At 41.7% G+C, this 17,109-nt stretch overlaps 1 protein-coding gene and 1 pseudogene across 4 annotated transcripts in view; both read right to left on the bottom strand.

Annotated features, from left to right (window-relative positions):
• The window catches only part of POLA1 (DNA polymerase alpha 1, catalytic subunit), a 313,058-nt gene that overhangs the window by 279,747 nt on the left and 16,202 nt on the right, over window positions 1–17,109 (bottom strand). Inside the window, exon 1 of one of the 4 annotated variants that reach the window (XM_019757051.2) lies at window positions 2,113–2,267. The exons of 2 other annotated variants lie outside the window; for them this stretch is intronic. In XM_019757051.2, coding sequence (XP_019612610.2) covers window positions 2,113–2,137 — 25 coding nt within the window. In that variant the 5' untranslated portion in view covers window positions 2,138–2,267. Of the gene's footprint in view, window positions 1–2,112; window positions 2,268–17,109 lie in introns of those variants that run through there. One more of the 4 variants, XM_074324219.1, reaches the window with a different exon arrangement.
• On the bottom strand, window positions 5,664–9,530 carry LOC109461089 (mitogen-activated protein kinase kinase kinase kinase 4; annotated as a pseudogene).

The following is a 17,109-nucleotide window of genomic DNA, read 5'->3' as shown; positions in this document are numbered from 1 at the left end:
GTTTTGTGGCACGATTTTAATCACTATTCCTGGCTAAGCAGCCACCAGCTGGCTCTCCCATCCTCCTGGAGTTTCTGTGAACAACACAATATCCTTCTAGTAAATTCCTTTTCTGTTTAAATCAGCTAGAGTTGGTTCCTATAGCTAGAGGATCCTCAAGGTCCTCCTCTGTGAAATGGGGATAATTAGGTCCGCTTCGGAAAGTTGTTAAGGGTTAAATGAAGGTTCTGTACTCAGCAACATAAGAGAAGCTAATTTAATGTGTGTGTAGATGCAGGGTACACATGTACACACACACACACCCTAGTAGTACTGTGGTCTAGCTTCTAGAAAACAAGTAAAGCAAAGCAGCTTTCTCAGGGACGCACCAATATAACACTGCATATAATTCCTATCTTAACTCCATGAAGACAAAAAGCATATCCATCTTACTTACCATTGTAACACCAGAGCCCGGCAGAATGCCTACGCCTAGCAGGTACCTAATAAATACTTGCTGAATGAACCACTGTGCCTGCTTTATTTAATCATTAAATTCTCCCTGATCTCGTTTCATATATAATAACAGCAAGTTATAATAAGACCTTTCAACTTTTCACTGCCACTGTCAAGGTAACCCCACCCTCTAATACTTAAGGAGGAAAAATGGCCTAGATTTTCATTTTTTGGAATATGTCTCCAATGCTTCACGTAGGTAAGTTAGCAAAAAAAGAAGCATGAAAAAAATCAAGTTACAAAAGTTTAAATATTTGGTTCAAAATTACCATCTGGAGTAGCCCCATTGGTTGAGAGCTGGAAAGGAGCAGACCAACACTACCAGCCAGCAACAATCTTTCAGGTAACAATCTTTCAGTCTGCTCTAAAGAAAAAAATTCCAGTCACAACTCCCCAGCAACACTTAATCAACACCATGACTTAAGAGGGGTCTCAAGATTGCACGGTATCCTCCAAAGAGTGATTTCTTGATGCTCACAGATGTCATACTGTTTTTAGGGTGAAGAAACGGCTCAGTGGCAAATCAGGGCTGCAAAGACTGTTCACATACTCACATCCTACATCCCATTTGTAATCCACGCTAGTCGATTCTCCAAAATAAATTGTCTTAAAAAACGTAAGGCTAGAAGAACAAATTGAAATCTCTGATTCACAACTAGGTGAATGCAAAGAAAGCTGATTAGGAAGCAAGTTCTCATTAATAGTGAGGTATTTGAGTGACAGGAAATGTGACGCTTGAGTAAAAAAAGCGAAGCATGATTTGAAGTTAGAAGTTTGATGAAGTTAAGTCACACTTTAGTTGAACACTGTTCAAAAAATCAGAAATCAGACAAAGCCATTTGCGGGTTTTGTATTCTATTTTTGGAAATAAAAGATTACCACTAAAAACGGAGTGATACAGTGCATCCAAAATGCTGCTGAACTGATGCATTTTTTCAGAAGCCTCACCAGAAATGACTAGATTGTGGACACTATTTCTGTGCAATACTTAAAGAACTTTCCATAGAATTTGAAAGAAAAATTGTTAATGCATAAAGTAGAAACCAAGTACCTAAAAAGACAAATTGCAAAAAAAAATTAAAAATAAAAAAACAAATTGCATTTGTATCTTCTGGCTACAGCACTTGAGCTTTCTTTTCTGCTTAGTTACAACATAAAACAATTTTCCAGGCAGTTTCTATAAAAGGGATGGCGTACTTCTGTTCTAGCCCTCAAGCGCATACTTGGGGCGGCAATATGAAATACTTTCGGCCAAGACTGTACCCGGCGGGGGCCAGTCTCGATATAGGTGTGCCCAGCACATGGGACGTGATTCACCAAAAGGAATAAAAAGAAAGGCAGGCTAGTGTGGAGACCCAGAGTGACAGAGGTGACGGAGCATCCCAGACAAAAAGCGCCGCAGTGGGGTTGCCAGGAGCAAAGGGCCCTGCAAGGAAGCCCCATCTGACGCCAGTACGTCCAGCTCTGGAAGACCAAGGTCCGCGCCCAAGACCCGCGGGGCGATTCGGCAGAGCGCCTAAGGAAAAATAAAACAGAGACCCACCCTCGAGTCCCCACACCTGCAATCACTCCACAGTCCCCGCACTCCCGACCCGACCCCGAGCACCCCCAGCTCACAGTCATCGCCGTGCACGGGCGCCATGGTCCCGGAGTCTCCCGATTCCGCGCCAACCAGCCCAAAACTGGCGCGGGGGCCGAGACAGGCGCCAGCCTGAAAGCCAATCAGCGGCTCCGAAGGCTGCGGACTTCCGTCCGGAAGGCCACTGACGTGTAGCGCCGCGTCGTGCCCCGCCCTCGGCCTTCCCGCGGGCGCGCGTTTCGCGCCGTGTGATTAACCCTAAGGGAAAAGCACCAGCTGAGCAGAGGCCGAAGGGAACAGGAAAAAGAAGCGGTCGGGCGCTGGAAAGGAGCCTTCCGGAGACTCGCTGCGCAGGCGCACCTGTGCTGATGGGAAAAGATTTGAGTGCGTTGGAGTAGGGGCTCTTTGGTTCTGAGAGATGATTTGCCGGGAAAAGAGATGCAGGCTGGCAGTAGGCTGGACGTGGTTGGACCGGTTTCCCAGGACCCTGGGAAAGCGACTGCATCCTGCCGCACAGAGGCAGGCCTGATACTGTGTCAGAGTGCGGACACAGTTGCTGTATAATACATATATTATAGATAGATAGATACAGATACAGATAGATATCCAAAAAAGTATACATATTGTAAGACAGTAAAAAACTGTATTAAAATTGTAATACTCAATATACACCGATAACAAAAGATGAAAACAAGTCACGTTTGACTTCTGCAATTACAAGAGGTGCTCAAAGTGGTTACATTGTAATTTTAATACAGTTTTTTCCTTTCTTTAAAATATGTATACATTTTTTGGCACCCTCTGTATATACATACATACCAGGGGTGCCAAAAAATATATATACACATTTTAAGAGATGTTATCTATGCTCAAGCAGCAGTTCGCCATAATCAGAAGTGTCTGGACGCTGATGGTAACCACTGTGAGCACCTCTTGTAATTGCAGAAGTCAAACGTGATTCGTATTCATCTTTTGTTAACAATATATATTGAGTATTGCAATTAATACAGTTTTTTTTCCTTTCTTAAAATGTGTATACATTTTTTTGGCACCCTCTACACACACACACACACACACACATACACACACACACACACACACACACACAGACCACATAAAGCTATATGCACCATATTAACCAAATGACCAAAAGTAGAATCACCAATCAATAAGGGGCAGTCATATGCCTCTTGATGTGATGCACTTAGAAAAAGGAACATCACCTACATAGTCTTCGTGAAAAAAAATGTTTAACCTGCATCTACCTACCCATGAAGAAATGAGATGTATTCAAAGTGTAGGACTATCTATAAAACATCTGGCCTGTACTCCTGCAAAATGTCAATGTTATGAAAGACAAAAAGGGTGTTAGATTCTTGTACATAGTACAAAGCATGCAATGTATGCGTCTCATTTATTGTTTAACAAACAATAAGAACAGAGACATCGGCATGTGTATCTTAACTAAAGAACACGTATTAAACCAAGAACTTAAAATGAGAACCATCTCTGAGTACCATTTTATGTAGAATTAATTTTAGCCGTGGAGGCCAATGCATCTGAACCCTTTTCTCATACCCACTAGTGCATAATGCTTTTGGCCCCGTGCCCCTAGAGAGCAATATTAGATCCATGCCCTCAAGTGATTCATCATGAATTATAGACCAATGGGCAAATCTTTTGTGATAACTGAGCCCTGGATCATAGGATAAATGTGCAATGTCATAGTGAATAAAACCTGCCCCAAAGACAAGTAGCTACACTAATGCTTCAGAACCTACTCAACCAGCTGCATGAACTAATACTTGGGAATGGAAAACCAGAATTCATCTGGGAATTATTAAAGGTATTGGAGCAAAGTTAAGAATTATGAGTTAGAACATTAATCATATAGTCAGTCAATAGTGAATTTTAGCAGAGGATGGCAGCATGAGGATTTCTTACTTTATCTACGACTTTAAAGTTTATAAAGTTTACAGTAGTGGTTTTATAAGTTTAGAACATTGATTCTCAACTTTGGCTACAAATTAGAATTATCTGAGCAGTTTTTCAAAGTTCCAGTGCCCTTCTGGACCTATTAAATCAGAATTTTTGATGATGATGGGATTCCAATGTGCAGCCAGTCTAGAACAAAGAGTCTAGACAAGGTATTGCTAAACCTTAGAATCATCCGCAGGATGCATAACCCAGACATAAATATCCAGTCGAACAATATGTGGTCACATATGCCTGGACACATCTTTTTCCATCAGGAAGGAGAGCTCATCTCCCACCTATTCTAAAGACTTTCACTCTTTTTTTCTTTCAAATTATTACCCAAGACATTTATTACAAATGTCATGAACATATTCATAAAGTAAAACTGGTTTTAAAAAACAGAGAGAGAACAAGAGAACAAGAAAAGCCAGGGCTCTGATATTACACCTGAACACAGGAAGATGCCATCTTAGGAATAAGCAATATTAACTACATTCTTAAAATAGTTTTAGTGCATTACATTTTTAGAAAAGGGAAATACCGCCCCCTCCCCCGAAGATTCCTGCAACACTGAGCAGTTTGTGTGACTATTCTAACACGACCCCCTGTCTGTCTGCTGGCAAACCCCAAATTGAGAAAATGAGGCCCTTGTGTTGTAGGCTCCAGGCGCCACCAACCACTAACGGTGATGTGGTGAAAATAAAGCACCCTGCTCTCTCCACTTAGAAAGCAGACTGCATCGGTCAGCATGATAAAGCCCTCTGGCCCATCTTCGGGGACAATTTCTCTTGTCCCTACTGAGACCGGTGACAAAATAACAGTCAAACTTCAATCTGATAGTTTTGGTATTAAGATTAAATTAAACATTAATGTTTTCCTCCAAAAACATAAACTAAACCACCTCTTAATGCATTAAAAACAATAAGGTAGGCAAAAAAAATAAATAAACATGTGGTTGAAAACATTTTTTTCCTCTGCAAGTGCAGACTGGTAAAACTGTTGTCGCACTTCTAGGTTTAAACAAAAATTAAACCTTTAACTGAGGCAGTGCTAATACTGTCACACAACAAAGCTCTGGCCATTAAACAAATGCACACATATTCTTTTTCCCTTTTTTTTTTTAAAGAACCATCTGCACATGATTTAGGCAAAACCTGGTACACAGAAAAATGGCTGAGTTCTTGGCCAAGCCAAAAAAAAAAAAAAATCCAAAGAAACGAAAATGGGACCCCCCCTTAACCAGCCCCGCCCGCCTCCCAAGCCCCACCCACAAAAAAGTTATCCTAGTAACTGTGTCTTTCACATTTTATAAATATTAACTTCTTAAACCTGCACCTTCTTCTTTGTCCACATATTGTCACATTACAAAAAAGAAATGTCAATTAAATACATTGTTAATGTTACTATATTAAATCTGCTTCAGCAAACTGCTCTTTAAGACCACCACTTCCCCTCTCCTTGTGCCCACTTCCAATAAACCAACGGCTCGTTCAAGTTCTCCACCTTCAGACACCCGTACGATAGTCACTCAGAGATAGGAATTCTGGAGCGGAAGGAAAGGCATTTGCTTTCTGGTCTGACGCTCAAGCCCAAGGCTTGTAGCACCTGATGGTAGAATGTGAACAGCACCAGCTGCATGGCAGCCTCAATTTATTTTCTGAGTAAGGAAAAGAAAAGAATGGGGGGAGCCTGGTAAGGGAGGAGCAGGAGGGAGAGGAGACAAGAAGCCCACACGTGGTGTCTGCGCACACAGCTGTCTGTCCTGGACTCCCCCAGTGCGGCTCTGAGCTCCAATTGCCAGGAATTCCAAGTTCTCAGGATCGTGATGTCCTCAGGGACGGGCCACCTCACCGCGGCGCTTCTACCAGCTCAGCAAAGTCCTGCCCAGCGGCATGAAGTAAACCTGACTGCTGCCACCAGACCGAACAGATGCGAAGAATACCTTGTCCTTGCGTTCACATAAGAACTTCAGTCTTTGAGCCCTTTTGTGCATAAACACCCATCCAGGTGACCAGTTTCCACAGATCGGATCTCTATGGCCTTTTCCCCCCAGTCCATCATCTGATTGGATCGGATGTATGCTACAGACGTGGGCATCTCTCCCCACTGCAGGACCACGTCCTTGGTGATCTTTCCGTAGGTGTTTACGTAAACCCCTTGTCTTCATAGCACACCAGAAGCTCCATTCCATCTGTGTTGGGGAGGATGATGATTGCATGGGGTTTGATTCCACACTGGATATGTGTTGGTAGGTAAATGTCATACACTGATCCTGAGTCCATGTCGACAGCATGGGACCCAGCACAGGACCCATAGATCACTTTCAGCCTCTGACCTTCCTCAACGGTGAGATCCACGAGCAGTGGCTTATGTACCAATTCTCCAAACGACTTAAAGTCCATAAATTTGTGATATGGCTTGGGTGCCCACACATAAACTTCCACAGAACTCTTCAAAGCAATTACCAGAAATTTGATTCTTTCATATTTTACAACTTTATAGTGCACACATCCTTCCAAATCCCCCACGGTTATCAATCCCTGCTTCTTCTCAACTTCCGGATCATTATGAAGTATTTTATTTCTTAACCAGGACAAATAGTAGACACGTAACTTATCCTTTTTGCCAGATATTGTCACCAAGACATCTAAGCCTTCGAGGACATCCATTTGTTGAAACTGTCTTCGGTTGATCAGAGGATACACCTTCCCTTGGCCACTTCTGTCCAGCAGCATCAGGCCACTCTCTGTTCCCACTAGTAAATTCACTCCCCATAAAGCAGCACACAGAATCTCAGAGTTAAATCTCTTCTTGTATTTACGGATCTCTGGGGTGTCACTCTGTGGCCTAGTGTTGGTGGGATTCACATTGACCACTGAGCCCTTCCGGGTAGGATCTTGCCTTATGGCTTCCGGTCTCATTCCATCACAGGAAAATCCCACCACAGAAGTCACTGTTGTCCCACTAGATGGAGAAATCTGTAGTAATCTGGGGTCTATAAAAGGTGTAAAGGAGGAGGAAGATTTGTGTTCCTGGAGTGTGCTACTAGCGGACTGAGTCTCAGTAGTAGTGAGCTTGTCCTGGGGTGTCTGTGGGGACATGGTGGGAGTCAGCTGGCTGGAAGATGGGGAGGAGGAAGTGGAGGAGGTGGAGGAGGAAGGGCTTTGCTGTAAGAGATCTGCAAAAGGTGAATGCAACCGGCAAAGCCATTGCTCTCATGATGGCTGGCACGCTTTTGGTCAACTGTACTCTGGCGGACGATCAGAGTGCCCTCCTTGGATGGGGTCATGGCCGGCTCACTTCCTACATCGTCGTGGACAATCATGGTTTTCACGGACTCCGTTTCACCGTTCCTCAAATTCAGAGATGACGTGGCTCTGGTGTCCTCCGCTCCGGACGTGGGCTCCTCCGCCCCCTCCTGCTCTGCATCGTCGTCCTCCTCATCCGTGGTCCCCAACTCTTCACTGGACGAGGAGTAGTCTGTCACCTTGTGCGGCGGTCGCACATCTTCCACTGCCCGAAGCTCCTTGGCCAGTGCAGTCAAATCCACTTCACCAGCAGGTTTGAGAGGTCTAAACACTTCTTTTTTATCTTCAGGTTTTTTTCGCTGCATTTTCAAGGCGCTGAGATGGAGAGCCTTAAGATTTGGATGATGATCTCACTCGGAAGCGCTCCCCCGAGCCGCTCTGAGACCCAGGGTGGGGGCCAGGCTGGGATCCCGAGTTGCTCGACCCAGAGGAGCTGCCACTGCCCAGCCTGGGCACCAGCTTCTCCACTCTCTCCCACAGCAGCCTGGGCTCAATACTGCTAGTGGAGTTTCGTTGACCTGCTTGGCTACTCTGCGGCCCACTGCCCTGTAGTGGGGAGTCCCGAAGGGACAGAACAGGGGAACGAGATGTTGTTCTCACAGGAACCTCTCGAGCGCGGTCGGTGGGCTTGTGGTGGGGCTTAGGGTCTGGGGCGTGGAAGCTGGGCTTGCTCCGATCCGGGTGCTGCGGGTGCTGCGGGAGCTGTGGGTGCGGCCTCTGGTGGTCGTGCTGTTCTCTCTCAACTCTCCTCTTCTCCTCTTCTGCCCGTCTCCTCTCCTCTTCTTCTTTCCGCCTTCTTTCCAGCTCCTCTAAGCGCCTCTTCTGTTCCTGTTCTCTCCGTCGCTGTTCACGTTCCTGCTGCCTTCTAGCTTCACTCTCCTTTGTTGCTCCTCTAGCCGCCGCCTCTGCTCTTTCTGCTGCTCGATCCGCTTCTGTCTCTCCGCCAGCAGCTGCCTTTTATACTCTTCCTGCTCCCGGAGCTGCTGTTCCTGCAGGAGCTGTTGTCTGCGAAGAGCCTCGGAGCGCTCCTTGTTCTCCTGCTGCAGTCTCAGGAAATCCCGGCGAAGGGTGGACTCGCCGGGCACGTTGACAATGGAGCTTGGCTCGCCTTCCTGTTCAGGCACGTCCTCCTCTTCTTCCTCACTCCCACTGTACTCATACTCAGTTTCATCTTTCTCTCCTCTCTTCTTTCTGGTCCGGTCTCTGTGGTCCTTGAGCTGGATTCTAACTTGCCGTTCGTTTGGCTGATCCCTGATAAAAGGCTGTTCCAGAAGCTGCTCTGTGGAGGGCCGCTGCATGTAGTTCTTCACCAGGCACCCTTCTATAAAACTGAAAATTTTCTTTGACCATTTTTTTGACTTCAGCCGGGGAGGAGGGTCTCTGGGAATGAGTAACAGTGCTCTCATTGGATGCATGTCACAGAGAGGGGGAGCACCTTCTGCCATCTCAATAGCTGTAATGCCACAAGACCAAAGGTCACTTCGGTAATCATAGGTGGCATCTGGGTTCTCATCACAGGCGATGACCTCCGGAGCCATCCAGTAGGGGGTGCCTATGAACGTATTTCTCCTTCCAACGGTCCTGTCGAGCTGAGCACTCACACCAAAATCCACGAGCTTCACCTCTGCATTCTCGGTCAGCAGCACATTCTGGCCCTTGATGTCCCGGTGAATCACGTGATGGATGTGAAGATGCGCCAGACCCCTCAAGATCTCCCTGGAGATGTAAGCTATCCAGTCGTCTTTGAGCGTGTTCCCTTTGGTGTTCTTCACGAGGTCTGTGATGGACCCGGCCCCGCAGAACTCCATCACAAGCCAGAGCTGGTCATCATGTCCTGGAGGGCTCTTTTTAATGAAAGCACCGTAATATGTTGCAATATTCCTATGATGAGAGTATTTCTTCAGCGTATTTATCTCCAGTTTGATTTCTTCCTCTTCATCCTCAGTAACATCCATGACTTTGATGGCTGTCCGCTGACCTGTTTTAACATGTCAACCCATATAGACTTGTCCGTAGGTGCCATTTCCAACCACTTCCACCAGCTCAAAAATCCCAGCAGGATCCTGCAGGGAGGAGAGATCGATGTCCACCAGACTTTTTGCAAGGGAGTTGTTCGCCATCTTCCCTTTTGGCCACCAGACCAAGAGTGAGGATGAAGATACCGATTTCGGGATGATTTCCGTCGCAGGCCAGGCCACCAACGGTGCCTTCTCAGCCCGGACTCCGCCTGGCGAGGCCGGGCTGGACGGAGCGTGCACGGGGCGGCAGGACTTTCACTCTTTAATGTCTTAGAGCATTTAGTACTGTGTTTTCCTATGAATGGAATAATATCTGGGTTACCTAAAAGACACTTACGTAAGGCTAGCACTACTTTAAAAGATCATTCTGGAAACAAAAGATGTTCAAAAGTGGGGGAGGGAAGCATATCTCCTAGATCACACATTACTAGCTAGGTAAGCCTGCAGAAAAGTTATATATGTGTGTATAAATCTGAGGCTTTCCAAGACATATATGTTATTCTTAGATCAAAAACAAAGGTTATGTCTTAATTGATCTTTACTTTCATTTGCCTCGATTGGCATAAATAATCAATGGCTAGCTACACATGATGACTCACTATGTTATATCTATCTATACCTCTTTAATACATTGAGTATGTTTCTAAAAATTCGTGTCAATATTTGTTTGTTTTTTATATGTTGTCTGCCTTAAATTTTCAATTCAGCTTTTAATTTTGAGATAGTTGTAATTTCACATTCAGTTATGAGAAATAATACAGAAAAATCCCATGTATCCTTTACCCAGTGTCTCCCAATGGTAACATCTTGCAAAACTATAGTACCATATCACAACCAGGACACTGACATGGATACAGTCAAGAAACAGTACACTTCCATCTCTAAGGATCCCTTATGTTGCCCTTATACAGCCACACCTGCTCCCCTCCTGCTTAACCCTCTACCCCCACCCCATCCTTAACTATTGGCAACCACTAATCTGTTCTCCATTTCTGTAATTTTGTGAACAGGTCTTTGTATGGACATGTTTCATTTCTCTGGGGTAAATACTTAGGAGTGGAATTGCTGTGTCATGAGGTAAGTATATGTTTAACTTTAAAATAAACTGCCAAACTGTTTTTCCAAAGTGACTGTGTGCTATTTTACATTCCCACCAGCAGAGTATGAGAGATTCGGTTGTTCTGCATCCTCGGCAGCACTAGCAGTTTTTATTATATCTTGCACTTCCCTGATGATTAATGATGTGGAGTCTTTTTAGTGACTATTGGCCATTTGCAACTGTTTTTCTGCATTTGTTCTTTGTTTCTCTCAGTTCTACTTCTCTGGTTTGGTTTTAATGAAGCATTTTATATTATTACATTTTATCTCCTCTTGGTGTATCATTTATACTTCTTTCTTAAAAACTTTTTAATGATTTACCTAGGGTTTACAATATACATTGAAAAATAATCTAAGTCCACCTCCAAATAACATTGTACTGCTTCATGTGTGGTGCAGGTACCTTATAACTGAGTATTCCCAATTCCTCTCTCTCATCCCTTGTGACATTGCTGTCATTCATTTTACTTATCCATACACTATAATTACCCAATACGTTGTTACTGCTTTGTTTCCAACAAAGCTATCTTCATAAGAAGAAAAAATTATTTTACCTTCACATATACCTTCTCTGATGCTCTTCTTTATGTAGATCCCAGTTTCTGACCTGTATCATTTTCCTTCTGCCTAAAGAACTTCTTTTAACATTTCTTATAGGGCAGGTCTCATGGCAATGAAATCTCTCAGTCTTTGTCTGAGAAAGTCTTTATTTCTCCTTCACTGTATTTGTGTGTCTGTGTGTGTGTGTGTGCACATATGTGCACGTACATGTGTGCTTACACTTTAACAGCTTTTTTTAAAAAACCATTCATATAATGAGAAGTTATTTCAAAGCTGCTTTTTAAAAGAAAAAATGTGAATGCATAGTAAACAGCATTTAATTTCCTACCGTGGAATAATCTCTCAAGAATGGTAATAATCTAAAACAGTGAAAAAATTCACAATCATTAAACAGGCCTCCATCTTTTGATATTAAATAAATGGACAAGATCTAAACAACACTAAATAATGAAAAAGTTTCAAAGTTGGCATAACATGTTTGTTCTGTCAATATTTCAAAATTCCATAAAAGATTACAAAAATCAAAATAATGAATTATGAACAAATAACATTGAAAAACATAAACAGAATTATTACATATCCACAATAACAGGAATTAAAATGAGGGTCAGTCTATATATTTTTCATGCAATATTTTTTGTTCTCTTGGCTTTATACATCATCACAATCAGAATAAATGAAGTCAAGAACATTTCTGATCATTGCTCAGAATTGTTTTAGGATTTCAAAATATCTTGTTGCTATTATTTAAGCAAGTAAAAAGAATTTGTTCTATTTCTTAAATTCTACAAGTTGTTCCCAACCATATCTTCCTTCTTCACTTTTGAAGGGTAATTTCACTGGATATAGAATTCTAAATTGGCAGGTGGTTTTTTCCCAACACTTCAGTGATTTCAGTTCACTCTACACTTGCTTGCATGGTGTGATATTGTAATTTATAATAAGAAATACATATTTGGTCTTCCTCCCCATTTCTGGCACAGAGCTCCTAAAACCCTTAGAATTTCCTAAGTAACAAGAGTCATAAAGATGTCTTTTGTTGTATTAATGGGGTGACTGTTGGACTAGCACCAAAGAAAAGGATGGGAGCTGGTTGCCAGTGGAGCCAACCATGTGATTAGAAGATTGGAACTTTCAGTTCTACCCTCAACTTCCAGGGAGGGGAGAGGTGCTAGAGATTGAGTTCAATCTCCAATGGTGAACGATTTAATCAATCATGCCTATGTAATGAAGCCTCCATAAAAAGCCAAAAGGAGGGGCTTTGGAGAGTTTCTGGGTTGGTGAACATGTGGATATTTGGGGAGAGTGGTACACCTCTCTCTACTACTAGGAGCTTCCATGCCTTCTCCCATATACCTTGCCTTATGCATCTCTTCCATCTGGCTGTTGCTGGGTTATAACCTTTCCTAATGAACTAGTGATCTGTTATTTCTCTTAGTTTTGTGAACCACTCTAGCAAATTAATCAAGCCTAAAGAGGGGGTGCTGGGAACCTCCAATCTATAGCAGGTCAGTCGGAAGCACAGGTGACAACCTGGACTTGGAACTGGCACCTGAAGTGGGTATGCCGAAGGGTGTCAGTTGTGTAGGACTGAACCCTTAACCTGTGGAATCTGATGCTATCTCCAGGTAAATAGTGTCAGAATTGAGTTTAATTGAACACCCTGCTGTTTTCTGAGAATTGCTTACTGGTGTGAGGAAACTCCCCCCCCCCCCCACCACACACCACACACCCTCATTGGCACACATTGGAAATTGGGCCTGAGAATGCTTATTATGTGGAATCTGATGAGAAGCTCATGTCAATTCTTATCATTATTCTTCTAAAAGTAAAGTTTCTCCCATCCACCCCCCACCCCTGCCTTCCTTCCAGATTTTCACCTTCTCCTTTGTTTTATTGCAGTTTGAATATGATATTCCTAGGTGTAGTTTTTATTTGTTTGTTTGTCTGCTTGTTTGTTTGTTTGTTTGTTTTTGGTATTTATCCTGCTTGGTGTTCTCTGCGCTTCCTGGGTCTGTGGTTTTGTGTCTGTCATATTAATGATATAGTATATGTAAAATTCTTGGCCATTACTACTTTGAATATTTCTTCTGCCCTGTTTTCTCTTTCTTCTCCTACTGGTATTTTGATATTGTTCCCCTACTCCTTTCCCTGACTATAGCAGTTCCAATCTATTTCCTCAAAGCCTTGTCCTTTGTTGACTATGGTTGTTTTTATTTTTCCTTAGGTGAGACAGGAATGCTGGGGAGGGCTGAAATTACCTTCCCTAAGCAGGGATAATATTGCAGTATTACCCTTTGACAAAGTCTTGCCCTCTAACATAATCTTCCCACCTCTCAGAGAGTAGTAGGCCTTTGTGACAGAGAATATTCTGGAAAGGTTTCCTGATGGTTATTCTTCCTCTTCCCCCTGCCAGGGCTTCCAAGGGGATCTTTCTCAGATCCTCAAGGTGAGAACCGGAGTGGGGGTGGGGGTTACTGGAGAACAATCCCACAGAACTACGGGGTCCTCCCTATAATTGCAGCCCCCAGGAATTTCTTAATCTCATGCTAGTCCATATTCACCCTCCAAGAATTCATCAAATTTACCATTTAAGTGTTCCCACCAGATTATGGTTCCAGCAGCTTCTGTTCCAGGTAAGCAGATCTCAGCAGTGAAGCTCTGTATGTGCCTATCTCTCCAGATTTCAGGATGGCAATTTGCCCTGTTATCTCAATCCTCTAATGTGTCTTTAAAAAGCCATTGATTTTTAGTTTATCCATATTTTTCTTGATATAAGGATGGTAGCAACAACTTCTAAGCACTTTACATGTAGGAGCTGAAACCAGAAATCTCTTGGCCATGTCCTATAGATATTCTTTGACGAACTATTTATTCAAATCTTTTAAAAAATTACTTGTCCAATTATTAATTATAGGAATTTTTATACATTCTAAATAGAAATTCTTTATAAATTTTGTGTTTTGCAAATATTTTCTCCCAGTATTCAGCTTACCTTCTCATTTTCTTAATGTGTCTTTTGAACACCAAATGTTTTTATTTTTTATGTAATTCAATTTACCCATTTTTTTCCTTTATGGGTTCATTTTTTTTGTGTCCCAGCTAAGAAATCTCTGCTCAACCCAAAGTCATAAAGATTTTCTTCTATGTTTTGGTCTAGTAATCTTATGGCTTTTACATTCAGGTCTATGATCCATTTCATGTTAATTTTTGTATATAGTGTGAGATAAGGATTGAGGTTCTCTTTTTCTTTTGCTTATAGATATCCAGTTGTTCTGGTACCACTTTAATTTTTAATTATGGCAAAATATACATAATATATAATTTGCCATCTTAACCATTTTAAAATATGTAATTCAGTAGTGTTAAGTACATTCACAGTGAACAACCAATCTCCAGAACTTTTTTTCCATCTCAAACTGAAACTCTATGCCCATTAAATAATAACTCCCCCAGGCCCTGGCAAGCACCATTCCAAAACTTTCTGTCTCTATGAATTTAACATTCTAGATACCTCATATAAGTGGAATCATATAGTATTTGTGTGTGTGTGTGTGTGTGTGTGTGTGTGTGTGTGTGTGGCTTATTTCACTTAGCATAATGTCTTCAAGGCTTATCCATGTTGTAGCATGTGTCAGAATTTCCTTCCTTTTTAAGGCTGAAAGGTATTTTATTGTATGTATAAACCACATTTTGTTTATCCATTCATCTATCAGTGGACACTTGGGTTGTTTCCAGCTTTTGGCTATTTTGAATAATGCTGCTATGAATGGCATGTTTTTTTAAAGGTAGTTTTTTACCACTCAATTATCTTGGTACTTTTATCAAAAATCAATCTATCACATATGTGGGTCTGTTTCTGGATTTCCTGTTTTGTTCCGTTTATCTGTATGTCTATACTAATGACAATACCACGCTGTCTTGACTACTGTAGCTTTTTAGTAAGCCTTAAAATCAGGGATTCTGAGCTCTCCAACACTGTTCTTTTATTTTTTCACTATTGTTTTGGCTAATTTAAGTCTTTTGCATTTCCATATAATTTTTAGGATCAGGTAGTCAATTTCTACCAAAAAGCTTGCTGGGATTTTGATTGGTATTGTATTGAATCTATGGATGAATTTGGAGAAAATAGATATTTTAAAAATAATTTTGAGTCTTCCAATCCATGAATACAGTACATTTCTCCCTTTTTGTAGGTTTTCTTTCATTTTACTCAGCAGTCCTTTAAGTTTTCAGTGGACGTCACTTCCACACATTTGATTAAATTTATCCTTCAGTGTTTCATGTTTTTGATGCAGTTTTAAATAGGTATTGTTTTTTAAATTTAAATTTCCAATTGTTTGTTGCCATCTAAGATTTTAATGCCAAGCCAAAACAGATGACCTGACTGTCTGTCTTTCCCTTTACTCAACTAGGGCTGGTGGCATGACTGTGGGAACACAGTTTTCGTTCTTTGGCATTTCTGCTGAATTGTCATTTATGCAGAGAGGAGTTTGGAACACTGTTACTGAGCCACCCAACATTTTCTTTTAGAGCCCAGCATGGAGAAAAGCAAAACCATTTCTAAATTGGCATCTTGGTTTCAATTCCAAGACCCTGGCACAAAGTTTCTTAACTATCTAGATTTATTTCAAAATGTTAGAGTTTATTTTCTTAAATCAAAAGTTTGTAAATGTTATATGTTATATGTTGCTCTTTTTCTCTGTAGATTTTCACAGAACATCTCAATGTGTTTCTCTTATAATCACCAATTGATGCAGATGGATTGTCTACAGTCTGGAATATTTGGAGACGAAGAAGTTCTTAGAAATCCTTTAACTTGTGGCCCCTCCCACAATCTTCTTCAAGATTCACAGTTGAAGGTAAAGACTCACTTTTGCCTTGGTTGGTGAGAGAATGGAGGAGAGGAAAGGGAAAAGGAGAAAGATACAACAAGCCAGGTTTTCTGCTCAAACACAGAAATTTTGCATCATGAATGGGCTGCTGGCAAACAGCAAAAAGCCATGGGAAAGATGTGGAGGAAATTACAAAATATATCATTTTTAGTTTTTCTGACTATATCAAGTCAGTTCTACGTCTGGCAGGATGTCAGTTTTTCTGTTAGAAAGAAAAATGTCTGTAAAACCCCAGCAATCCATTAAAATAATTGTTATGAGGCGAGGGGAAGAAAATTATTTCTGAGTTACTCGGCTCATCACTGTAACATCTTAGAGTTTTGTTAATGGCCCAATGGATGAACAAATACATGTCTTTGCTTAAAGCTTTGTGCTTTCAGCAAGTTTCTGCAAATTAAAACTCCTATGTGCCAGAAAGAAAGTTAATACATTCCAGAAGTCCTTGCTCCCTACAAGTTCTCAATGCATCTACTTTTCTTTGACACCAGCTGTTCTCCAGATCTAAACTCTATTCTCAGCATTTATTCATCTGCCCCCAGTCCTTTCAGGATTACCTCCCACTGTCAAATCAGATGGCTTTTCTTTGTGCTGTTCTCCTATCCATTCAAAGTCAAATTGAACAAGAAGGAAATAGTGCAATTTTGATGCCAAATTAATTTTTTCATTAACAAAATATTTATTGAGCACTTAATGTGCCAGGCACTCTTCTAGGCACTGGGAATATCAGCAGTGAAGCAAAGTCCCTGCCCTTTTCTTCTCCTGAGAGAGAAAGATAATAAACGAATAAACACAATAGTCCCTTGGCGATAAAAAAGCAGGATCAGAGGGAATAGCGCATGATAAGTTGAAGGTGGTAAAATAGATTGTTAAAGTCAGGAAAATAGTCAATTTGACAGTACCTCATAAACTGATTTATAATTCTGTGAAGGGTGGTACTGCTGTAATTGCCTCCATTTTTTTTCACATGGTTGAAGGCTTGACACAAAGTAGATGCTCAATAAATCCAATGGCAGCAGTAATATGCAAAAGACCAAAATTCTACACTTGAATTTGAATGTGTCTTGACATCATGTGGATGGAGTATGTTTTTAGTCCATACTTTAGAAATGCAAAGTCCATACTTTGCATTCCTTCTTCAGAACTATTGCTAGCTAATTCCAGCAGATCCGAAAAACCAA

This window comes from Rhinolophus sinicus, chromosome X, assembly GCF_036562045.2.
Source record: "Rhinolophus sinicus isolate RSC01 chromosome X, ASM3656204v1, whole genome shotgun sequence".
Classification (NCBI taxonomy): Eukaryota; Metazoa; Chordata; class Mammalia; order Chiroptera; family Rhinolophidae; genus Rhinolophus; species Rhinolophus sinicus.
The sequence above is the reverse complement of the archived record's forward strand: the minus strand, read 5'-3'. Positions and strand labels throughout refer to the sequence as shown.